The sequence below is a fragment of the Gopherus evgoodei genome, chromosome 3 (genome assembly GCF_007399415.2).
Source record: "Gopherus evgoodei ecotype Sinaloan lineage chromosome 3, rGopEvg1_v1.p, whole genome shotgun sequence".
NCBI lineage: Eukaryota > Metazoa > Chordata > Testudines > Testudinidae > Gopherus > Gopherus evgoodei.
In genome coordinates, this window is record NC_044324.1 from 74,339,928 (window position 1) to 74,359,532 (window position 19,605).

Here is a 19,605-nt window from a genome sequence, read left to right on the forward strand (position 1 = left end):
CGGCCTACCCCTACCTGGGACCTGAACCTCGTCTTACCAGGCTCATGGGGCCCCCCTTTGAGCCTTTGGCCACATGCTCGCTGCTGTACCTGTCCTGGAAAATAGCTTTCCTAGTCGCTATCACCTCGGCTAGACGAGTCTCAGAGCTTCGTGCATTGACTGTGGATCCTTCATATACTGTGTTCCATCAGGACAAGGTACAGCTGCCACCGCACCCGGCATTCCTCCCTAAGGTCGTCTCCGCCTTTCACGTTAACCAGGACATCTTCCTGCCAGTCTTTTGTCCAAAGCCGCATTCATCGCGACGAGAGCAACAGCTCCATACTTTGGATGTCCAGAGGGCTCTCGCCTTCTACATCGAGAGGACCAAGCCCTTCCGACGCTCACCCCAGCTATTCGTGGCGGTGGTGGAACGTATGAAGGGCATGGCAATCTCCTCCCAGCGTATTGCATCTTGGGTTACGTTGTGTATTCGGGCTTGCTATGACTTGGCTCATGCTCAGGCGGGCCATCTCACTGCCCATTCTACTCGGGCTCAAGCTTCATCTGCCGCGTTCTTGGCCCATGTTCCCATACAGGACATCTGCCGCGTGGCCACCTGGTCTTCCATCCATATGTTTGCATCGCACTACGCATTGGTCCGACAGTCTAGAGACAATGCCGCCTTTGGCTCAGCGGTCTTACATTCCGCAATGTCTCGCTCCGACCCCACCGCCTAGGTAAGGCTTGGGAATCATCTAATTGGAATGGATATAAGCAAGCACTCGAAGAAGAAAAGACTGTTACTCACCTTTTGTAACTGTTGTTCTTCGAGATGTGTTGCTCATATCCATTCCATACCCGCCCTCCTTCCCCACTGTCAGAGTAGCCGGCAAGAAGGAACTGAGGAGCAGATGGGCCGGCAGGTGTATATATCAGGCGCCATAGTGCCGCCACTCCAGGGGGCGACCTGTCGACCCATCGAGTGTTGCTAGGGTAAAAAGTCTCCGACGAATGTGCACGCGGCGCGCGCACACCTAATTGGAATGGATATGAGCAACACATCTCGAAGAACAACAGTTACAAAGGTGAGTAACAGTCTTTTCTTCTTGCTCTGATTTGTCACACAGCCTGTTTTACTCAAGAAATTTTACCAAATAAGTGACAGTTTTAAGTCATATCATAGGACAAAACAGTTTCACTGCTGAAGAAAAATACTAAATAGAATATATTGTCCTGCATTTTGAAGACTATTTTATATAATGGAGATGTCCCCATAAGTCTTAGTTTCAAAAAAGATGCTTAATGTTGTTTAAAGGGTAAAAAATATGTTTATAGAATATAATACTTTGAATAAATCTGTAGTTACCCAGGGGCTGAAACGTGAGTAAACAGTAAGTAAATCTATTCTCACACCTCCTCTTCTGATTTTCACATCCCCTTATGTTAGGGGCTTCTCACATTGCTCTCATGCTGTCTGCTCATGTCCCATGGTGTTTCCTTTGATAATTCTCCAGTCGCCACTTCTTATTCTGTATGTGCTACACCCATGTGGGAGGGGAAGCACGCAGATCAGAGGCATTTCAAGACATTACTCATTGATGTGGTGCTTTTCCTCTTCCTCCCTCCCTCAGGAATAAGCACCAACTCCTGCTACAACACAGCTGGGTACATTTGCTTTGTGGTAGAAGGAACACTGCCAATATACTATACTGGTCCATGTAGAGCAGTGTGCAGCCACATCCTCTCAAGTGTTGGCATAGTCATGGTCATTTTCTAGCTTAGGGTATCGTTACGATGGTAATTTGGATCAAAAGGGGAACTGATGGTTAAAGACTACAGTGTAATGCACAGTAGGTATTACAGTGACTAATGCTATAGAAAACCCTAAAGGAGGGATATATACACACATATGCACATACCCTTTCAGCTTTTGGCTTATGACTGCTGCCTTTAGTGGTGGGGTTCCAGAAATTTCTTCTGTCAAACAATGCCCTAAGCCCATGTATGTAACCTAAGTGGACAATATCTTCTGAGATGCACACATTTCAGGTAAGTAATTTAACTTTCATGCTCTGAGAAATGATGTCTGTTTAGACTCTAGATGTCAAACTATAAAATATTATTATAGAAATAAATCCTTGCACAGCTGATCTCCTGAAATATCAGTACTGTTGCTCTCCAATAAAAATGTTTAATTTTATTTTAGTGTCTCTGTTCTGGGATTTGTATCTTCAGTAATATTGGCCACAGACTGAGATAAGAACACTGATGTCAAAGAACAAGTCTACTTTAGTAGATGACTTAAATACTGCCCTAGAGATTCACTAACAGCTGTTCTGCTGGTAGCAATGTACTGAAATGTTTTAACCTCTTAAATTTTCTGCTTCTTCTATGTATTTTGCTTTTGTTCTGTACTATTTCATATTTATCTGTATTTACAGAAAAACCCAGAGGAGGACTGCTCAGGGAAAACATTAAGTTGGGAACCAGGTCATTTGCTGTTAACCATCTATACCGTCCGCAGCATTGAGCAGCTTCTCCCTTTCTTCAATGTACTCAGCCAGGTTTTTAATAGCAAAGTCACAAGCAGATGTGTTGGACACTCAGGGAGCCCTGTCCTTTACCCAAATTCTTTCCCCAGTAAGGACATAAAAATGGAGAACCAAAAAACATTCTCCAGCAAAGCAAGGCAAAAAATTGAAGAGATGGTTGAGAAGGATTTCCTGGAAGGTGTCATAAAAACGTGAGCTATAACTAGTACTATTCAGCTTAAATGTAATGTAATTGTTTAAATGAAATGCTGTATCTTTCAGAGTTGTATAGTTTTCTTTTCTTATGCTGTATGTAAAGAACATTTCAGGTTATATTTAAATATTTGTAAATAAGAGATCAGTTCTGGATGTAGCCTGAATCAAGTTTAAATATTGTTGGCTCATATTGATTATGATGCCTAATATTTACAGTATCTGTGTTTTGTCTTGAGTTCTGTCTTTAAAGAAAAACAAACTACAAAATACAAGCTGCACATTTTTCACTTTGTTTCTAGTTTCTTTGTGTTCACAGTTTCTCTAACCCATTGGAAGTTGCTAACACACTTTTTCTGTTGAAGCTGGCAATCTGCTAGTTCTTTGAATGATGGTCCCTATTATATTTTACTGTGGGTTATGCATATGTACTGTGTGCCTACCCAAAGAGTTTATATGGCATTAAAATGAAAGGTGCTTTGCCAGTATTGAAGCAAGTATTATCTAATCACACACATTATTACAATACTTCAGTTCTATCCATTAAGCCCAGACATTTAAAAGACTAAGTTACATGCTATTGCTATACTCCACTGTGCAATAATATGCCATTCAGTATTTCCTTGAATCACATGAGGAATTTGTTATGAAACTGATTCACTTGAGTTGTGATTTCTCACAAGTATATCCCTAAGCTTCATTTTATATACATTCTAGAAAGTCTCAGCTAGAACAGATTTTCTTCAGGGAGTAAGGGGGAAATAAAATTGACACCAGAGAATGTTGAACAGCAGCTTCTGTGCTGTGGCTATAGTTTGGAAAGACTAATCTGTCCCTATCAGGATAGAGTAGTTCTCATCCTACTGAGGTATATATGTGAGCAAAGTCTCAAAATGAGGGACAGCAACTTTAATATTGGAAATTACTCACATGGAATTCAAGAGTAAAATAATACCAAGCTGGGAGGAGATAGGTAATACAGCTGTAACATTTAGGTCCCAGTTTTACAGTTGAGATTTTATGCTATGTGGTTACAGCCCTTTACAGAAAGTTACTTGTATAATACAGCTGAGGTGCCTGAAAGAGCACTAGAGGACAGGGACCACATCTAGGAAACAGTGGTCTCTAAAGTTTTGGAGGCCATCACTGGCCTGGTTAACAGCTGAAAACAGAAGTGACTACATAGTAGCTCAGCAAGTGTGGAACCTCACAGGTGTATGATGACACATCTGTGTACTATTCTGGCCACTAAGCAGCCAGAACCCAGATGTACAAGAATCCCGCTTTCTGCAAGGATTTATTCAAGTCAGTGTTCTGCTTACTCACAAAATTGAAGCACACCAAGCAAAGGGACAATATACTATAACCAACCATTTATTGTGATGCTGCTACCCAGTACTGATTAGTGTAGTAGGCAAGGTAATAGTTCTGTCTGTGCGGCAGCAATCAATGAGAGGTTTTTCACACCATCTTATTAAACAGTCAGTTTAGGTTAGCAGTGCAGCCAGTGGGTAGAGTCCCCACAAACCGGGCATTACAAGAGCTGGTTTTTATTACCTGGTTGATTAAATGGAGCTGTCACTTAACTCCAGCTATATGATTGTACTTCAACAGAAGTAAAAAGGTCCAACAAGGCTTAAAAAACCCCAATTTTTAGAGCAGCAGGACTGTCCCATTAAGGATAAAGTATAAGAATACTCCACACTTTTTTTTAAAAATAAAACACGTTTGATTTGTTATTGCTGACATGTTAGGTTCATGCTAAGGAAAAAAAATAAGGTTTAGGTAGCATGACCACAGCTGTGTCCTTCAACATACAGGCTGAGGTGGTTCTCCTATTCCACCAGCTAGATGGTAAACAGCCAGGCTTACTTCATGTGCCAGGGAATCTGCATTCTCCTATAGATTGTTTAAAAAAGAAAAAAAAAGTTTACTATATTGTAAGCATTGTTCATTTTATCTGAACCTTAACATTGATGAGTGTGGGGCAGTTTTTTTTTTGGACATGTATGTAGTGCTCATAGAAGGCTGTTCATTTGATGCTCATACGTCAGTTAATGTTATCAAGCAGCAGTATAATTATAGCAATACAAGCTTTCCAAAGATGTCACTTCTCATCTGAAAAAGCTACTTCTAGGGCAAGTTCAGTTTCTACAGCCACTTATTCCTTCGTTTCTTATAAAATAGTCAGTTATAATAGGGGTTTTTTTGTGATGACGTCCTTGTTGCCATGGAGAGGAAGCAGTGAATCATTGCCAACCTGGGCTGGATTTGAGCCACTATGCGTTTGTCAAGATTGGGCAAAGGAGGAAAATTCTTAAATGCACTCTCTGATGTTTGAACACCTAATGTAGAAAGGCTTTAATGTCTTTAAAAGTCATGTTAGCTGTTCAGGGTAAATCCTAGGCTTATCCCTGTAGACTCAATGAGGGGCTTGGAAATATTTGGAAAAAAAAACCCAAAACACACACACACCGCTAAAATTGCTTCATCTCCCTATCAGGTTAGAGCTCCTCACTTAAATTTCAGAATGTGATAAATAAAAAAAAAGTGTCATTAATATATAGGCTCTCTCCCCAGCTCCCATCACCCTAATTCTAGTAGTGCTGTCTCAGAGGATTTAATTGCTTAAACAATATAACTGCTGTAATGTGCAAATTGTTTCAGCTCTGACCTGTGTGTCTGCTTCAGAATACACTCGCACTACATCTTCTGTTCCTGATGGGCGGACAAAAGCTCGTGATACTCTGTACTTCTTTACAAGTTCATCAATTTTTTCTTGTAGTCCTGGGGGTGTAACTGCACGTCTCTCAGCATCTGTCGTGTCAATGACTCGTCTGTCTGCAACCTACAGTGATAGGACCAAACAACATATAAAGAGCTACCCTGTTGGGCCTCCAATTTGTCATTTAATCTGATTTGTTGCTTCAGTAAGTGAAGTTCTTCCTGGTCATCTTTGTCATTTCTCCTAGCTGGATTTGAATTACCGTAAGAATATCAATATGGCATAGACAGCTTTGTATCTTCAGCATGCAGAGAGGAAGGCCAGTGACTAGATGAATGCAGGGAGGGTCTCCTGAGAGAGAGAGAGAGAGAAAGAGACAGACACTGACCACTAAACTCTGGCCAATGTTACAGTATCACTAACCTTAACTTTCAGCTGTCGGTTGGGAAGATCTGTGTAGATGGCATCCCACTGTTGCACTGTCAAACCCTTTAGAGCCAAGATTGCTTCAATCACCAGCATATCTGAGATGGCATCACCCACAGTCTATGAATATGAAGAAAATAAAGGAGTCTTCAATGACAGTTAGAAAATCCAGGGTATTGTTAGATTTGTTCTAGCGAATTAAAACAAAAACACACCAAACCACACCACCAAAAGATTACTGGGTGACTGTCATAAGCTTGATTTTCCTTACCAGGAGCACTGGCAGGAAGCAATGAACTAGAGAACATACAGTGTACTTCACTGGAATGTTGTTTTATTAAAAAGATGAATTCTAGTAGGAAGATGAACTCCAGTAACTGGAAGGTCAGATTCAGTGAGGGCAGGCAGCTTGTTCCCTCCCTACATTTGCTCTGCCGTCATAACTCCACTTAAAGGTGACCTGCAAAGGATACTTTGGACTTGTGCCTTAAAAGGAACCACCTCAAAGTGGGATGCTCTCACTGTATGCCTATTTGCCTCTAGGCTAAGACCACCAAAAATAATACCAGTGTCCAGATAGATACAAGGGCCTATAAATATCATCATCTCATTTCAGATCAAAGTTACCCTTCTGGTGTGATTCAACCAAAAGAAAGAAACTAGTAATGGGATGTGGGTCTGAGGTGTCATTCTCCAGTCTCCCAAGCCATCCAATCCCCTTCTTTTTCTCTAGCTACAAGCGCAGAAGACCAGATGGAAGTGTTTTGCCTTTGTATATGTGGAACTCTTGACATCTTTCAAAGTGAAACAATTACTATTCAAACAGGTCTTCCTTTAGTACACCAAGAGTGGAGAGAGGGGTTTTAAAAGAGAATAGCGGGTGCCCATAGCTGTCTGTCTAGCCTGGTAGGATGTTAAAATAGGCCATTTCTTCCCTTTGCCTGTTTTGTCATGGTGTGCTGCCTTCCTCCACAAGATTTTCTACACACTCCTCCCATCCGGTCCCTCAACATGCCAACAGTGTTAGTCCCCCACATCAGAAACAAAGTATCTAATTTTTACATTTCAGCTCTTACTTGATTAATCAGATCAATGGTATTTTCAAGCATCTTTGCAGCTTCTCTTTTTTGATTCTCCTTTCCTTCTTTTGCCATGTGTCTTATTTTCTCTTCAGCAGCTTTACTAAATAATACCTAAAGTAAAAGATGAGATAATAGGATGTATGCCATCAGACATCTCTAAACAGTACATACAACAAAATTGATTTCTTATGCCAGCTAAACCCAATTTGTTGTCTCTGGGTTTCACTTCCATGAACCCCCATGTTTAGAATACTGAACAGTTAGTGGCAGGGGGAAGACACAAGAGAGAAGGAGAGGTGATTAGGAAACACGGGGATAAGGGTAGGGAGAAGAAGTCCTATTTGGATTTGGAAAGATGCTACTTATTTTCAAGCTAATTTGGTTGCTAAGTTTTATACATACTGGCTTTAAAACTCAAATAACCCTATAATGCCTCTTGTGCAAGTACTTACTGTGCCATGCCCATTTGCCTCAAAATAAACTCCAATGTCAAATTCCTGGGCCTTGTGATGCAAATGCTTTACTCCTGTTTTGGTACAATGAACAGGCACCTACAACCCAGAGGCACAAGAAAAGCATAGATAAAGTGGAATGAAGTCAACATCCTGAGTGATCCTGTGTTCTTACTATCTAAACTGTTACCACTTAGTTGCAAGATTAAGCATCAGGAAACTATCTACAAGCCGTTGTGTACTAAATGCTCATAGTCCATCATCACTTTGACCACAAAAAGCAGTAACAGACGTTATCTACCAGTAATTCTCACTACAGACCTGTTGGGTAAGTAACTCTCTCATTTATCCATCAGTAAAGAGGATAAAGATTAAGGGGAGGTACCCAAAGATACATGGTATTGCAATGCCGCCCCCCCCCCCACCCCCCACCTAGTGGAATTCTCAGGTCCCAAGGCTCCCTACACTACACATGGAGAGAGTTAGCAGCCTAAGGAAGGACGCCTCAGAAGCTAGGGAGTTGCTTGTGCGAGCCAGGATTGAACTGAAGATTAAAGGGATGGAGCTCAAGTGCCTCAGCCTACCCAGAATTCTCAGCCACAAGCCTTCTCCTGGAGTTAGCTTCCTAAGCCACATCAGCTGCTTAGGTATTCAATGCCCAAGCAGCCAAAAACCAGGCCTTTTTCCAGGAGAGGGGGGCGCTTTATCTAGGAAGGCAACTGAAGGGCAGGTGCCTAGAAAACCTATCTAATATCAGGACCATAAATATCACTTCAACAAAATTTACTGTTTTAAGACGATCAGGCCTAACCTGATTCCTCCCAGGCATCTCAGTGTATAATGGGCTCTGGCTCTGAAGCTGTAAAGGGTCAGAAAATTTAGATGATTTTGTTTAGCATTTTCAATCCAACTTTTAAGTTCCTCCCCTACCTTTAAAATATCATTTATCACCACAAATTTAAATAGTTAATGAAGTTTAAAGCAAAATAGGTTTATTCCAAATTAGGTCTGCCTGATGTCCATCGCTGCAGTACTTTATTGATGCTTTTTTAACAGTAAGAAGCAACTGTGGAGGAGATGGAGAGAGCAAGATTACTTGATACCTTCATGGTTTCCTCAAGATAACGTGTAGAGCTTCCATTAGCATATGCTGTTTGTACCACTGCCATCTTTAGAGTTTGTCCTATCTGAGCAGAGGGAAAAGTAAATGGCTTAATGGCACACACATAAAGGAAAAGCTAAACCAAGATTTTAGTTCAAGATGAGAACAGAATATTTAGTGGATGAACGACTTTTAACACATAGTAACTGCCCTCCCACCAGATTTCCAGAACTCTGACACATTTGGGAATGAGGAGGTAGTGGCTTGGCTCACAGGACACAGAACTTTCTGACATTAAGTCATTACTGTGAACCTGGCAAAGGCCAGTTCAAGTCAAAAGTGGTTATTGGATACTGTGTCTGTGGCCCCAGGAGAAATGAGCTGATGTCCATCACAGAAATTGACACCAACTGGAGTGTGCAGGGCAGCCTCAGAGGCACCAAGGACCAAGTGGGCATGGAGATTGGAACTGCTCTTTTTACTCTCAGTGGAGTGGACAGTGGGATTTTATGCTCCAAGTTTGTCCATGCAGCACCTTTCACAATCAGTAAGAACACGAGAATACTTCATAAATCTATTCCAAGGTAACTCAAATGCAAATTGGGTTCACAGGAATTTTCCAAGGGAAGGGAAGAATACGATTGAGTCCTCAAGTTTAACTCAGGTCAACATGTAGTTAAAAGGGTGACGAGGAGAAAGAGGGAGAAAGACACTTTATCTTGTCAGCAGTAAAGTGAAATTTAAAAGTAGAGTAACTTTTTTCTAGTCAAGGCATCATGGTTAAGGCTACGTTTTAGTCACAGGTATTTTTAGTTAAAAAGTCATGAACAGGTCACAGGCAGTAAACAAAAATTCACAATTTGTGACCTGTCCATGACTTCTACTATATACCTCTAACTAAAAATGGGGGAGAGGGCAGCCTGGAGGTGCAGAAGTGCTCAGGGGGTGGGCGGGAGACACCATGGGTGCTTGTGTGGGGGTGATGGGGGCGGGGGGGAAGAGAAGGGAGCTGGCTGGTTCCCTACCCAGCTCTGTGCCTCCCTGGAAACAGCGACATCCCTCAGCTCCTAGGCGGAGGCATAGCTGCGCAGTTCTGTGCGCTGCCTCCGCAGCGCCCATTGGCCACAGTTCCCAGCCAATGGGAGCTGCCAGGGCGGTGCCTGCAGGTGGTGGCAACGTGCAGCGTCCCCTGGCTGTGCCTCCCCCAAGGAGCTGAGGGATGCCGCTGCTTCTGGGGAGCACCCCCCACCCCAAGGTAAGCATCACCCAGAGCCAGCACCCCCTCCTATGCCACATTCTCTGGCCCGGAGTCCCCCACCCAAACTCCTGCTGGGACGGGGTGATGCAGGGAAAGGTGGCCTGAGACTGCCCCAGCAGAAGTCATGGGAAAAGTCATGAAATCTGACCTCCGTGACAGACCTGCAGCCTTAATCATGGTCAGTCAGTGCTAAGTTTTCTAGTTTCAGCATGAATTTAAAGCCACCCCTGTTGTCCTCCCAAAGTTACGTCACTCCTTTTGCCACAGCAACAGGTGTATAAAACAGATTTTTTTTAAGATGTAATTTTGCATCAGTATGCGGCTTTAGAAAGAGTACCTGTGTGCGTACATATGCCCAGGGCAACCCCCACCATCACTGGGTGAGATGTATGTTTTACAGTTTGGGGCAAAGCAAAAGCCTTTACTGTATAAGTGGAATTACCTTGATAAGAAGTTCTTTAATGAAAGTGCTAATTAAAGTTGCTATTTTATCTCCATCCACAAGATGAAAATGGCCAGCAGTATCGTTATAGTAATAAACAATTCTGTCTGCATCTCCATCAAACGAGCAGCATCTTTCGTTAGGTTTGATTTCTAGTCCTATACACATGGAAGTACAAACTATTAGATTATGGAATGTGAAGCAGAGCTTTAGTTCATATATATATATATGTTCATAAATATATATTTATATATATATTTTCCCAAGATAGATTAGTTGTATACATGCACACTCTAAATGTGAAAAACTTTTAGTAGTATGAGAGCAAGAAGTTGATTTTATTAAGTAAATCCCATCTTGAACTTTTCTAATCAGGGCAGCTGCATGGAATGGAAGTTGTAAAGAAAAGTGCATCTTCAGTTTGAAATGAAAAACTGAAAATTCAGTCTCTGTAGCCATTTATTGTTATGCCACCTTAAAAAGGTCAGGTTACAAAGTCTATATGAGATACAGTCCCAGAGCCACCCCTAGTATATTCTGTTAAAAAAGTAACAAACAGCAATTATGGCACCAAAAATAGAATCCAGCCCTCCCAAACACATGCCTAGCCACCACAGAGTACGAGCAGCTGCATCATCTAGTTATCCAAGTCAGAAACATCTAGTACTCCCACCGTAATCCACAGATGTGAGGTAATACCTGCAAAATGAGACAGATGGACCTCACCCCAGGGTGGAAGCAGAAATGTGTCAGCTTGGTGCATGCTGCACCATAACAAACACTTCCCTCATAACACCTCCTTTACAAACTGACTGGAATGAATCGTAGAATCGTAGAATATTAGGATTGGAAGGAACCTCAGAAGGTCATCTAGTCCAACCCCCTGCCCCAGATCCATAAACCTCCATGTGTCTTGCTTCAAATTCAACCCTCTTCTACTTGAATAGAGCACTATTCATCAGCATTTCCCACAAAGTGATTATACATGGTGAATCCATTATGCTTTCTTGGCCTCTTGCCATGGTTTTCCCACTTTATATCTCATTGTCTATAGGCTGGATGGACATCAACCCTTCTGCATCCAAAGTTCTTTTCCTCTTCAAGACATTTTTCACCACCTGCTTTAGGTATGTTCTCATTTCTCCCTCATGTGTCCCCTTGTTAATGCCAGGATTAATGAGAGGAAGTTCAAAGCATATCAAGTGAGCCCACACTTCTAGGAAATCACCTGCCCATTTTATCTACCAAACTGGTATTATATAGCAATGCTTTTTGGTGTAAGACTCTTCACTATTATAGCGCTTCTATAGCATTCATTACTAAGATATGTAGATGTTTTGCATCACTTGGAGATAAGTGGATCTGCTGGTCATACAAAACATTGAGTAGGGTGTTTGTTTTGCTCTGTGTTTTTAGAGGGCCAAAACTGTTTAATACTCACTAAAAGAACTAGCCATGTGATAGACTGCCAACAGCTACCGCCTAGTAATATAGAGCTCAAAAAAAGATTTACAAGGGAAACTAGTTATTTTTCCTCCTAGACTTTATAATCCTTCCCGTTAGCTCTCCGAACCCTTTTTAATGGCCTCAGAGGGAAGTGGGAAGGAACACAAGGATTCTCTGGGAACTTTCATGCCAAAGAATAACGTTTCTTGACATTGTATTGCTTGATTTTAGCGATCTCAAGAGCAGATCTTCTAAAGAGGGAGGATGGGAGTGCCAAGCCCCCTCACCCCATCCCAGAATCTCTTGTTCTGGAAACATTCTGGGTCCTGCATGAGAAGAGAGCAGCACTCAACTATTATCCTCTCAGTTGCCCAGGAATTCCATCCAACTCCTCCCCCCTTTGCCACCCTTTTCTCAAGTAAGTTGACACCTGAATGAGGCAATGCAATTGCAGCTGGCAGATAAATTAGCATGTCCCAGTGGCCTGGACCACTGCTTAGACCAAAGCTTGAATGTGAACAACTAAAGATGTAGGAACGTATATCCAGTTAGCCACCTAAACAAAAGTGGCCTGAGTTTCAGAGGTGCTGTGCCTTCTGTGTCCTAATGATTTCAACAAGGAGTTGTAAACACTCAGCACGTCAGTGAAATCAGGTGACTAATTCTGGATTTACACTCCTAACTTAAGACACTCCAGTTTGAAAACCATGGCCTTAATTTCAGCCTATGGATGAAGAGGCACCTTATCCTATGAAGTGGCAATAGCTTTGCTTCCCCAGCTTGTGCTATACTCTGCATCTGAAATAGCCACCCACTCCCTGACAGTGGCTGCTATGGCAATCCCAGCAGTGGCTAATACAAAAGTCACACATGGGCAATCACTGGAGCCACCCTTAGGCAAGGCTAGCCCCCTGGATTCACTCTTCTGCCCATGCCTCCTCCCCTGCACCCCACAGCTGGAGCCCTGAGATCACCTTCCTCTCCCTGCACGGCCAGAGCCACAAGTTCCCCCTCAGCCGGAGGCCTGAGTGCCTCCCCCTCAGAACCCCAGGCTGGCTGGAACCCCGAGTCCCCCACCCCACCTGTCCAAAAGAGCCCTGACTTGCCTCCCCAGACCCCAAGCCGCTGCAGGGAAAAAGCCTTTCACTCTCGATTGAAGCAACTTTTGATATGCCCCATGCAGGTTCTGGAGCTGTTGAGGAGGCAGAATGTACTACTCAGCTGCCTGGGCTCATCAGTAATTTCTCTGGAGTCCAGGGAGATTACTGATGAACCCAGGAAGGTGAATCACATGTACTGCCTCCTCAGCCATCCCAGAACCTGCACAGGGAATAACAAAAAAAACTTCCCCCCAAAACCCTGCAACCGGGTGTCCAGTGGTGACAGAGCCTCCCCTGGACTATTATACCTGCAGCCCATGAAGTCAGACCTACAGAGGTAGCCTCCTGCTGTTTCCCCAGTTGACAGTTCCAAACAAACTAAACCAACAGAAACTGAGTCAGCAAGAGAAGTTTTACAAGAGGACTGAAGCAGCAGCCTGGAGTTCACCATGAGCTAGCAACTCCAGAGAAGGAGGATGGTTCTGCAGCTGAAAAACAGCATAGCCTTAGGAATATATTCCTTAAGTCTGGTCACTCTCTCAATTTTTAGAAGTTGTAACCCATAATTTTATTTTATGCACCTTGCATGAATTTGGGCTAAATCATCTCTTCACAGGCCTGAGTCAGATAGTGACGGGATAACATTTATCCCAACTATTCCTTAAAATCCTTCATAGTTCTGGTGCTCTCTTAGTTACATTCATTCACTTTAGATTGTCGGGACGTGTGTAAATTTACTCTGGTGGACTTTAAGCTTAGAATAATCTGTTATCACTTTAATGCTGTAAATCACCAAGCAGTTCCACAAAGATCAGTCACCTCTCTCTGCTTATAGTCATGCATCACTATATTTCCGTGCTAAGGCCCGTGCTTTGAAAGCTATTGCTGAGAAGGCTGCTTAACAGAATTTGCATTCTAAAAGGGTTAAAAGATTTAGATTGCAGATTACATACCCAGAGGAGGTTTCTGATGAACTTTCACGAAGTCTGCACCACATAAATGATTGAGTTTCTCTTTGGTTCCATCATTATATAAGTGAATTAACAGTTTCTTTGGAAGGTAACGTTCCATTTCTTTTAGTTTCAGGGCTCCTATACCATTTGCACAATCTATCTTCAGACACATCTGGTCATCTCCAGAGCTGGAAGTCTTCACACAAGAGAAGAGAAGGAGAGGTGTTAAAGTGAACTATAATATTTTGGATAAAAATCCAATAGTTCTCACAATTCCCCACACCAGGGGACAAGCAGGTCTGAAGTGTTCTGAGCCATTTTTTAAACTTATACACAGAAGATATCCAGTTTTCACATTTACATGAATATAAGCAATGAATTGTTTAGTGAGAATGTAACAGCCCTCACTTGTTTTGTCAGCTCCCCAAAAGCTTTGGATAGTTTCTGGTAGTAACCTTCCACTGTTGCCTTCCCATAGTGCTCTTGAGTATTTTGACAGCAGACCATGTAATGCAGCTGTGGTGTTGTTACCAGACCATAATCTAATATAAAACAAGTCACAATATTAAAAGAACAGAAGAGTCATTCCTGTTTAGATTGTTGTTCGCAATGTTAGTCCCAAAATATTGAAGAGACAAGGTGGGTGAGGTAATACCTTTTATTGGACTAAACTTCTGTTGATGAAGAGCTAAAAAGCTCATCTCTTTCAGGTCTGGGGAAAGGTACTCAGGCCTGCTCTACATCAAAAAATTAGGACGGTTTAACTACGTCTGTCAAAAGGTATGAAAAATCCACGGTCTTGAGCAGCACAGTAAAGTGGCCCTAAGTTCCCGTGTAAACAGTGCTAGATGGAGAATCTTTCCTCTTGGCATAGGTAGTGTCCACACTGAATTGCTACAGTTCTGCTGTAGTGTTTTATGTGCATACAAGCCCTCAGACTGTAACAGCTAAATACAAGGTGGAACAGATTGCTTAGTATAAAGTAGTTCGATCTCTTAGAATATTTAACAAGGTGAAGTGAACTGTTAGCATCCCTGCAGTCATGGGACAAAAGCAGTGTGTGTGGGGGGCTGTTAGCGGGTTACAGATTGTTGTGATAAAACTGTAATAAAGACACTAATGAAAGACCATAATTTGTAAGTGTCTGGCAAACTTATGAATTCCCAGGTTAGTCTTTTTAAGGTGTCACACCACATTTAAATGATGAGCCTGGGAGCACCTTCAAAAGAGGAGCTCTGTGTAGCTCGAAAGCTTATCTTTCGCCATAAGAAGTTGGCCCAATAAAATATACTACCTCATCCACCTTGATTCCTATTTAGAGACATACAATATTTACTACCATATGTATTATAGGAAATATTTTGCAAGAAACCCATCTGGGGAAAAAATAAAAAACAAACAAAAAAAAGCCACTTTCTAGTAAACTTGTATAAAGAAGTAGCCTCTTATGTTAAGATCATCCCAAAACACACATTCACTAGATGGAAATGGCATCTAAGCTACAACTTTGGGTCTATTATATTTCACACTTACATAAAAACTTCAAATATAAAGCATAAGGTTAAATGTCAACATACCATGATATTGACCACCTAGTGCAGATACACCATCTATTACTGATTGTGAAAGTTTCTCACTGCTAGGTCTGAAAAAGAATAAATACAATCGCTACTTTTTAAGCAAACACTATGCAGAAATACAAACCTAGGCCTCACTCCTTTGGGGAGATCTGCACAGGTGGAGAAGTCCACCAACATGGATCCCAATGCAGAATCAGATTCCCATGTAATACTAAGATAATTACATAAAGATTAAGAAGCTGATGTAGTAATGGCATCACTAACACTAAAAGGCCCAATCTAATGCTCACTGAAATCAAAAGAAGTCCTTCCATCCTCTTCAGTGGACATTAGATTAGGCCCAAGAAGCATATTGTGTGTGGAGAGTTAAACAAGTTACCATAACAGGTAGATTTAAAATGAAACATGTGAAGTGTGCTGTGCTGCCCTTACAGAGTCTTGCATTCTGTGCACAGAAATTCCAGCAGAGATAACTGCCTGTGAATGCAACTTTTGATAGTTCAATACAGTCAATATACAAATATATCTATATCATTTTACAATTACCTCGTGTCTCTACCAATAAAAACTGAGGCATATTGGTGCAGTTTCACTGCTTCTTTCTGGCAGATCTCAGTCAGTATGCTCTGTATTTCTTGCTCTTCTGCATTAGCTAGGCGTGTAGCATATTCTTCCCAGGCAGAGGTCAACATTTCACCCAGAGGATCAACCAATTTTACACCATTGTCTTCCTTAGAAGAAAATAAATGTACTAAGTCTAAAAGTCAGAAACCCAGCAGAGTCTCTTTAAAGACAGAAGATAAATATAGATCAAAGGTCGGCAACTTTTCAGAAGTGCTGTGCTGAGTCTTCATTTATTCACTCTAATTTAAGGTTTCACGTGCCATCAATACATTTTAACATTTTTAGAAGGTATCTTTATAAGTCTATAATATATAACTAAACTATTGTTGTATGTAAAGTAAATAAGGTTTTTAAAATGTTTAAGAAACTTCATTTAAAATTAAATTAAAATGCAGAGCCGCCCGGAGTGGTGGCCAGGACCCAGGCAGTGTGAGTGCCACTGAAAATGAGCTCACGTGCTGCCTTCAGCACGCGTGCCATAGGTTGCCTACTCCTGATATAGATATATCATTATGGCTTCATTTAGGCCTAAAGTGTTCCTAATAAAAGCTACCAAACAAATACCCACACAGCTGAAATCAGTAATATCATCAAAATATTAAGTCACTATTTTTCATGTAAAACTTCTGGTATCAAAGTGACAGGCTTAGCGATTCCATAGCCTGAAATACCCTAAAAGCAACAGATAAATGAAGCAAATACTCCACTTATAACCATTGCTTCTTGAAAGTCAACTTAAAAAAAATATATATTCAGAATTTGCTGAAAGGGTTTGCTCTCCCTCAGATGTACTACCAGCTTCTCATGCTCATAAGGTCCTGTATTGTAACAGTTCTCCTTCCAAAGTGTAGTTTTTTCTTCCCTCCAAGCAAGAGTGGGAGTATGAGTTCGTGTGGCAAAGCAGCTTCCAGCATGCAATCAGTGTTATTTGTGGTCAATGGGACTATTCACATGCTTAAATTAAGCACAAGTGTTCACATGATCTGGCTTCTAAATGCTTTCAGTCTCTGCTAGCTTAGAGACTGACTCTCCTTTGGCTGATATCATCTATTTTCCTTTTTTTAAAAAAAAAAAAATACAATCAGAAACATTCTTACTTCAGGATTGTGAGATGCTGTAACCATGACTCCAATAGTAGATTTGGTCTGCCTGGACCTTAGTACTGCCAGCAAACCCATGCGATACATGATATGATCAAGATGTCCTGCCTTGGTACGAAATCCAGCAGTTCCATACTGAAGGCTAAGTCCAGCTGGCTTCAGGTGTAATGCTGAGTACTTTGCAACTGCCTCAAAATCCATTTCTATAAAAAGGAAACTGTAGAGATGTTATCAGTAAAGGCTAAAATCACCATAATAAACTTCTCATATTACACTTTGTAAATCCACAGATATATTGAATTAACCAGATAAGAATAAGTCTCAGATGACAGACAGAAACAAGTAGCATTTACATGAAAAATGCTTTTAGCTTTTAAGGATGTTTATTTGTGTAGTAAAAACATATTTTAAACAGCAACTTAATCTTGAGGAAAACCACTCAAGAGTTTAAGTTAAGTCTACATATATTCATGTAATATAGGGTTTTTTTTTTTATATTTCGCTATTGTTAGAGTCAGGGTTATTAGATATGTGAATTGAAATTAATCCCATGTAGAGGGTCCACACGAAGACATTCACACCCCACAAGCTAATGATGAGTTTGCACAGGAAACACCAGCATTATAGCCTGGGAAGGAGCCCCCACATCACCTACATACCTTAAAGGGAGTCTGTGCCAGCTCCACAAGTCAGTGCACAGAGAGGAAGAGACTGGGTCAAGGGGGCGATCCTCAGTTGCACTGGTCCAGTGGCCCTAGTGCAAGTGGCAGGGAGAGAGAGTGTCTCCTGTTCCAGACAACAGCAGGCAGAGGGTATTTGGCTGCAACACCAGACCAAACTCCCAGATTTCCTTCCCCAACATACTCCAACTACGTAAAGTCTATTACTTCCTTCTTTTAATATCCAAGCAAAATTATTGTTTGTATTGTGGCGATTCTTAGGGGCTCCAACCATAGATCAGGGCTCCACTACATTAGGTGTTGTACAAACACAGAACCAAAAGCATCCCTAATCCAAAGACCTTACCAAGCAGGGCTTTGGAGCGGAGCCCAGAGCTGGAACGCGAAGAAGCTCTGGAGCAGTAGGTTTTCACCCGGAGCTGGAGCGGAGCCGAAGCCCAGCTCTGAAGCCCTGTTACCAAGTAAGGCTATGTCTACATTGTGCACCTTACAACAGCGCAACCATGCCGCTGCAAGGTGTGTAGTGTACTCCCAGCAACAAAATAAAACCACCCCAAGAGGCAGTAGATTTTGTTGCCAGGAAAGCATCTCCCAGCGACTTAAAGGTTGTGCACACTGGCACTTTCCGTCATTCAGGGGTGTGTTTTTTTCACATCCGAGTGACAAAAGTTTTGACAACGGAAGTGTAGCGTAGATATGGCCTGAGAATAAGGCAAGAAACAACATGCGGGTTCAGCTGACAGACAAGCAGAATACAAAGTAACAACGGAACAGTAATGTTAAGCATGACAGGGATAACAGCACAGAAGCTGCCTCCATTGTTGACTTTTCCGTACACATCACAGCAGAGGAGAATTTTAAGAAGGGATCGGAAATCCGGGAGGTGGCCTTGCACATGTTTAAGGGAGACAGCAAGAGGGTACTCCTTGGAAAATTTAACTACTGGGTGATGCAGGCTACCATAACTGGCACATGGGAGACAGGAGACCACTGCTCAATATAGGGTTACCATATGTCCAGGTTTTCCTGGACATAACTTCTTTTCTGGTTCTCTGTTCAAGTGGATTTTTGAAATGCGAACAAACAGCCTTCATTTTTCCTTGCTCGTCCTTTTTCCTTGCCTTTAGAGTGGGACCACCAGAGAATGGCAGTTGCTGGCCAGGTATCCAGCTCTGAAGGCAGTGCTGTGGCAAGCAGCAGCACACAAGTAAGGGTATTACGATATGAACTGTACCCCCTTCCTCTCGTCCCCCTGACAGCACAGGCACCAATTCCACTGTGATCAGCACCTTCTGCAGCCGGCGTGGAGGTGCTGGGGGTGGGAAGAGAGAGTGGGAGCAGGGTACACAAGGGGCAGGAAGGGGCAGAGTCCTTGGGAAAGGGGCAGAGCACTCCCTGGACAGAGGGAAGTCGGCACCTGTGTGACTGGCACTGTCCTCTGTTTGGGAACTCGAAATATAGTAACCCGACCTCATTAGTGCAGGAGATACCTTGTTCCTCCCTACTTCCCCCCCAGTGGGCTGACACCAAGCAGGAGAGTTTTAACAGCAGAAGGTAAAACTTTCCCGAACAGTTACCAGAGTGAGGGGAGCACAGAGCGGCCCGTCTGGAGCTCCGCAGAGCTGGCAGCAGCTAGTCGCCCCCCGCCAGCCCCCGGAGCACACACCCAGCACAGACCAGCCCTACTCCCAGGGCGAGGTGCCCATCCCTGCCACGTGACCCTGCCCAGCCCCGCCGCCCTCACCAAAGCGTGCCCAGGACGGAGACCCCGCCGAGCAAACCACGTCCCCGGGCCCCTAGACCGCAGCGACAGCGCAGCCCCGCCTACCTGCAGCACCCCCAGCAGCTGCCGACGTGGCTCTCAGCGGCCAGATGGTCTAACACGCCCCTTCCTGGCCTCACGCGTAGC

At 42.7% G+C, this 19,605-nt stretch overlaps 2 protein-coding genes across 10 annotated transcripts in view; one reads left to right on the plus strand and one right to left on the minus strand.

The window, feature by feature from the left end:
• LOC115648353 (protein dopey-1) overlaps nt 1–3,016 on the plus strand; it is an 89,273-nt gene extending 86,257 nt beyond the window's left edge. For all 7 annotated transcript variants that reach the window (XM_030555817.1, XM_030555820.1, XM_030555819.1 and 4 more), the window contains one exon: nt 2,424–3,016. In XM_030555817.1, coding sequence (XP_030411677.1) covers nt 2,424–2,729 — 306 coding nt within the window. In that variant the 3' untranslated portion in view covers nt 2,730–3,016. The remainder of the gene's footprint in view (nt 1–2,423) is intronic.
• Nucleotides 3,017–3,705: 689 nt separating this feature from the next.
• Nucleotides 3,706–19,592, minus strand: PGM3 (phosphoglucomutase 3). 3 transcript variants are annotated; one of them, XM_030555829.1, is made up of 13 exons: nt 19,525–19,592; nt 17,014–17,233; nt 15,839–16,023; nt 15,290–15,357; nt 14,121–14,254; nt 13,713–13,908; nt 10,214–10,371; nt 8,515–8,598; nt 7,412–7,510; nt 6,954–7,070; nt 5,875–5,997; nt 5,401–5,574; nt 3,706–4,625 (listed from the first exon to the last, which is right to left on the minus strand). In XM_030555829.1, exons 2-13 carry the CDS (start codon nt 17,215–17,217, stop codon nt 4,536–4,538), a joined length of 1,632 nt encoding a protein of 543 aa, XP_030411689.1. In that variant the 5' UTR covers nt 17,218–17,233; nt 19,525–19,592; the 3' UTR covers nt 3,706–4,535. The 3 variants fall into 3 exon arrangements, with proteins under 3 accessions (XP_030411689.1, XP_030411688.1, XP_030411687.1); XM_030555828.1 differs by having other exon boundaries at nt 17,014–17,219; nt 19,525–19,558; XM_030555827.1 differs by lacking the exon at nt 19,525–19,592 and adding an exon at nt 19,441–19,499.
• Between the last annotated feature and the right edge of the window lie 13 nt (nt 19,593–19,605).

Bases quoted from the DNA above. Each gene is read 5' to 3' on its own strand.
- PGM3 (XM_030555829.1), bottom strand. From the start codon at position 17,217: ATGGATTTTGAGGCAGTTGCAAAGTACTCAGCATTACACCTGAAGCCA. The intron at 15,358-15,838 runs GTAATTGTAAAA...ATTCTTTTTCAG, and splicing joins TTTATTGGTAGAGACACGAG to ACCTAGCAGTGAGAAACTTT. The intron at 5,998-6,953 runs GTAAGAGCTGAA...TCATATTCATAG, and splicing joins CCATTGATCTGATTAATCAA to ACTGTGGGTGATGCCATCTC.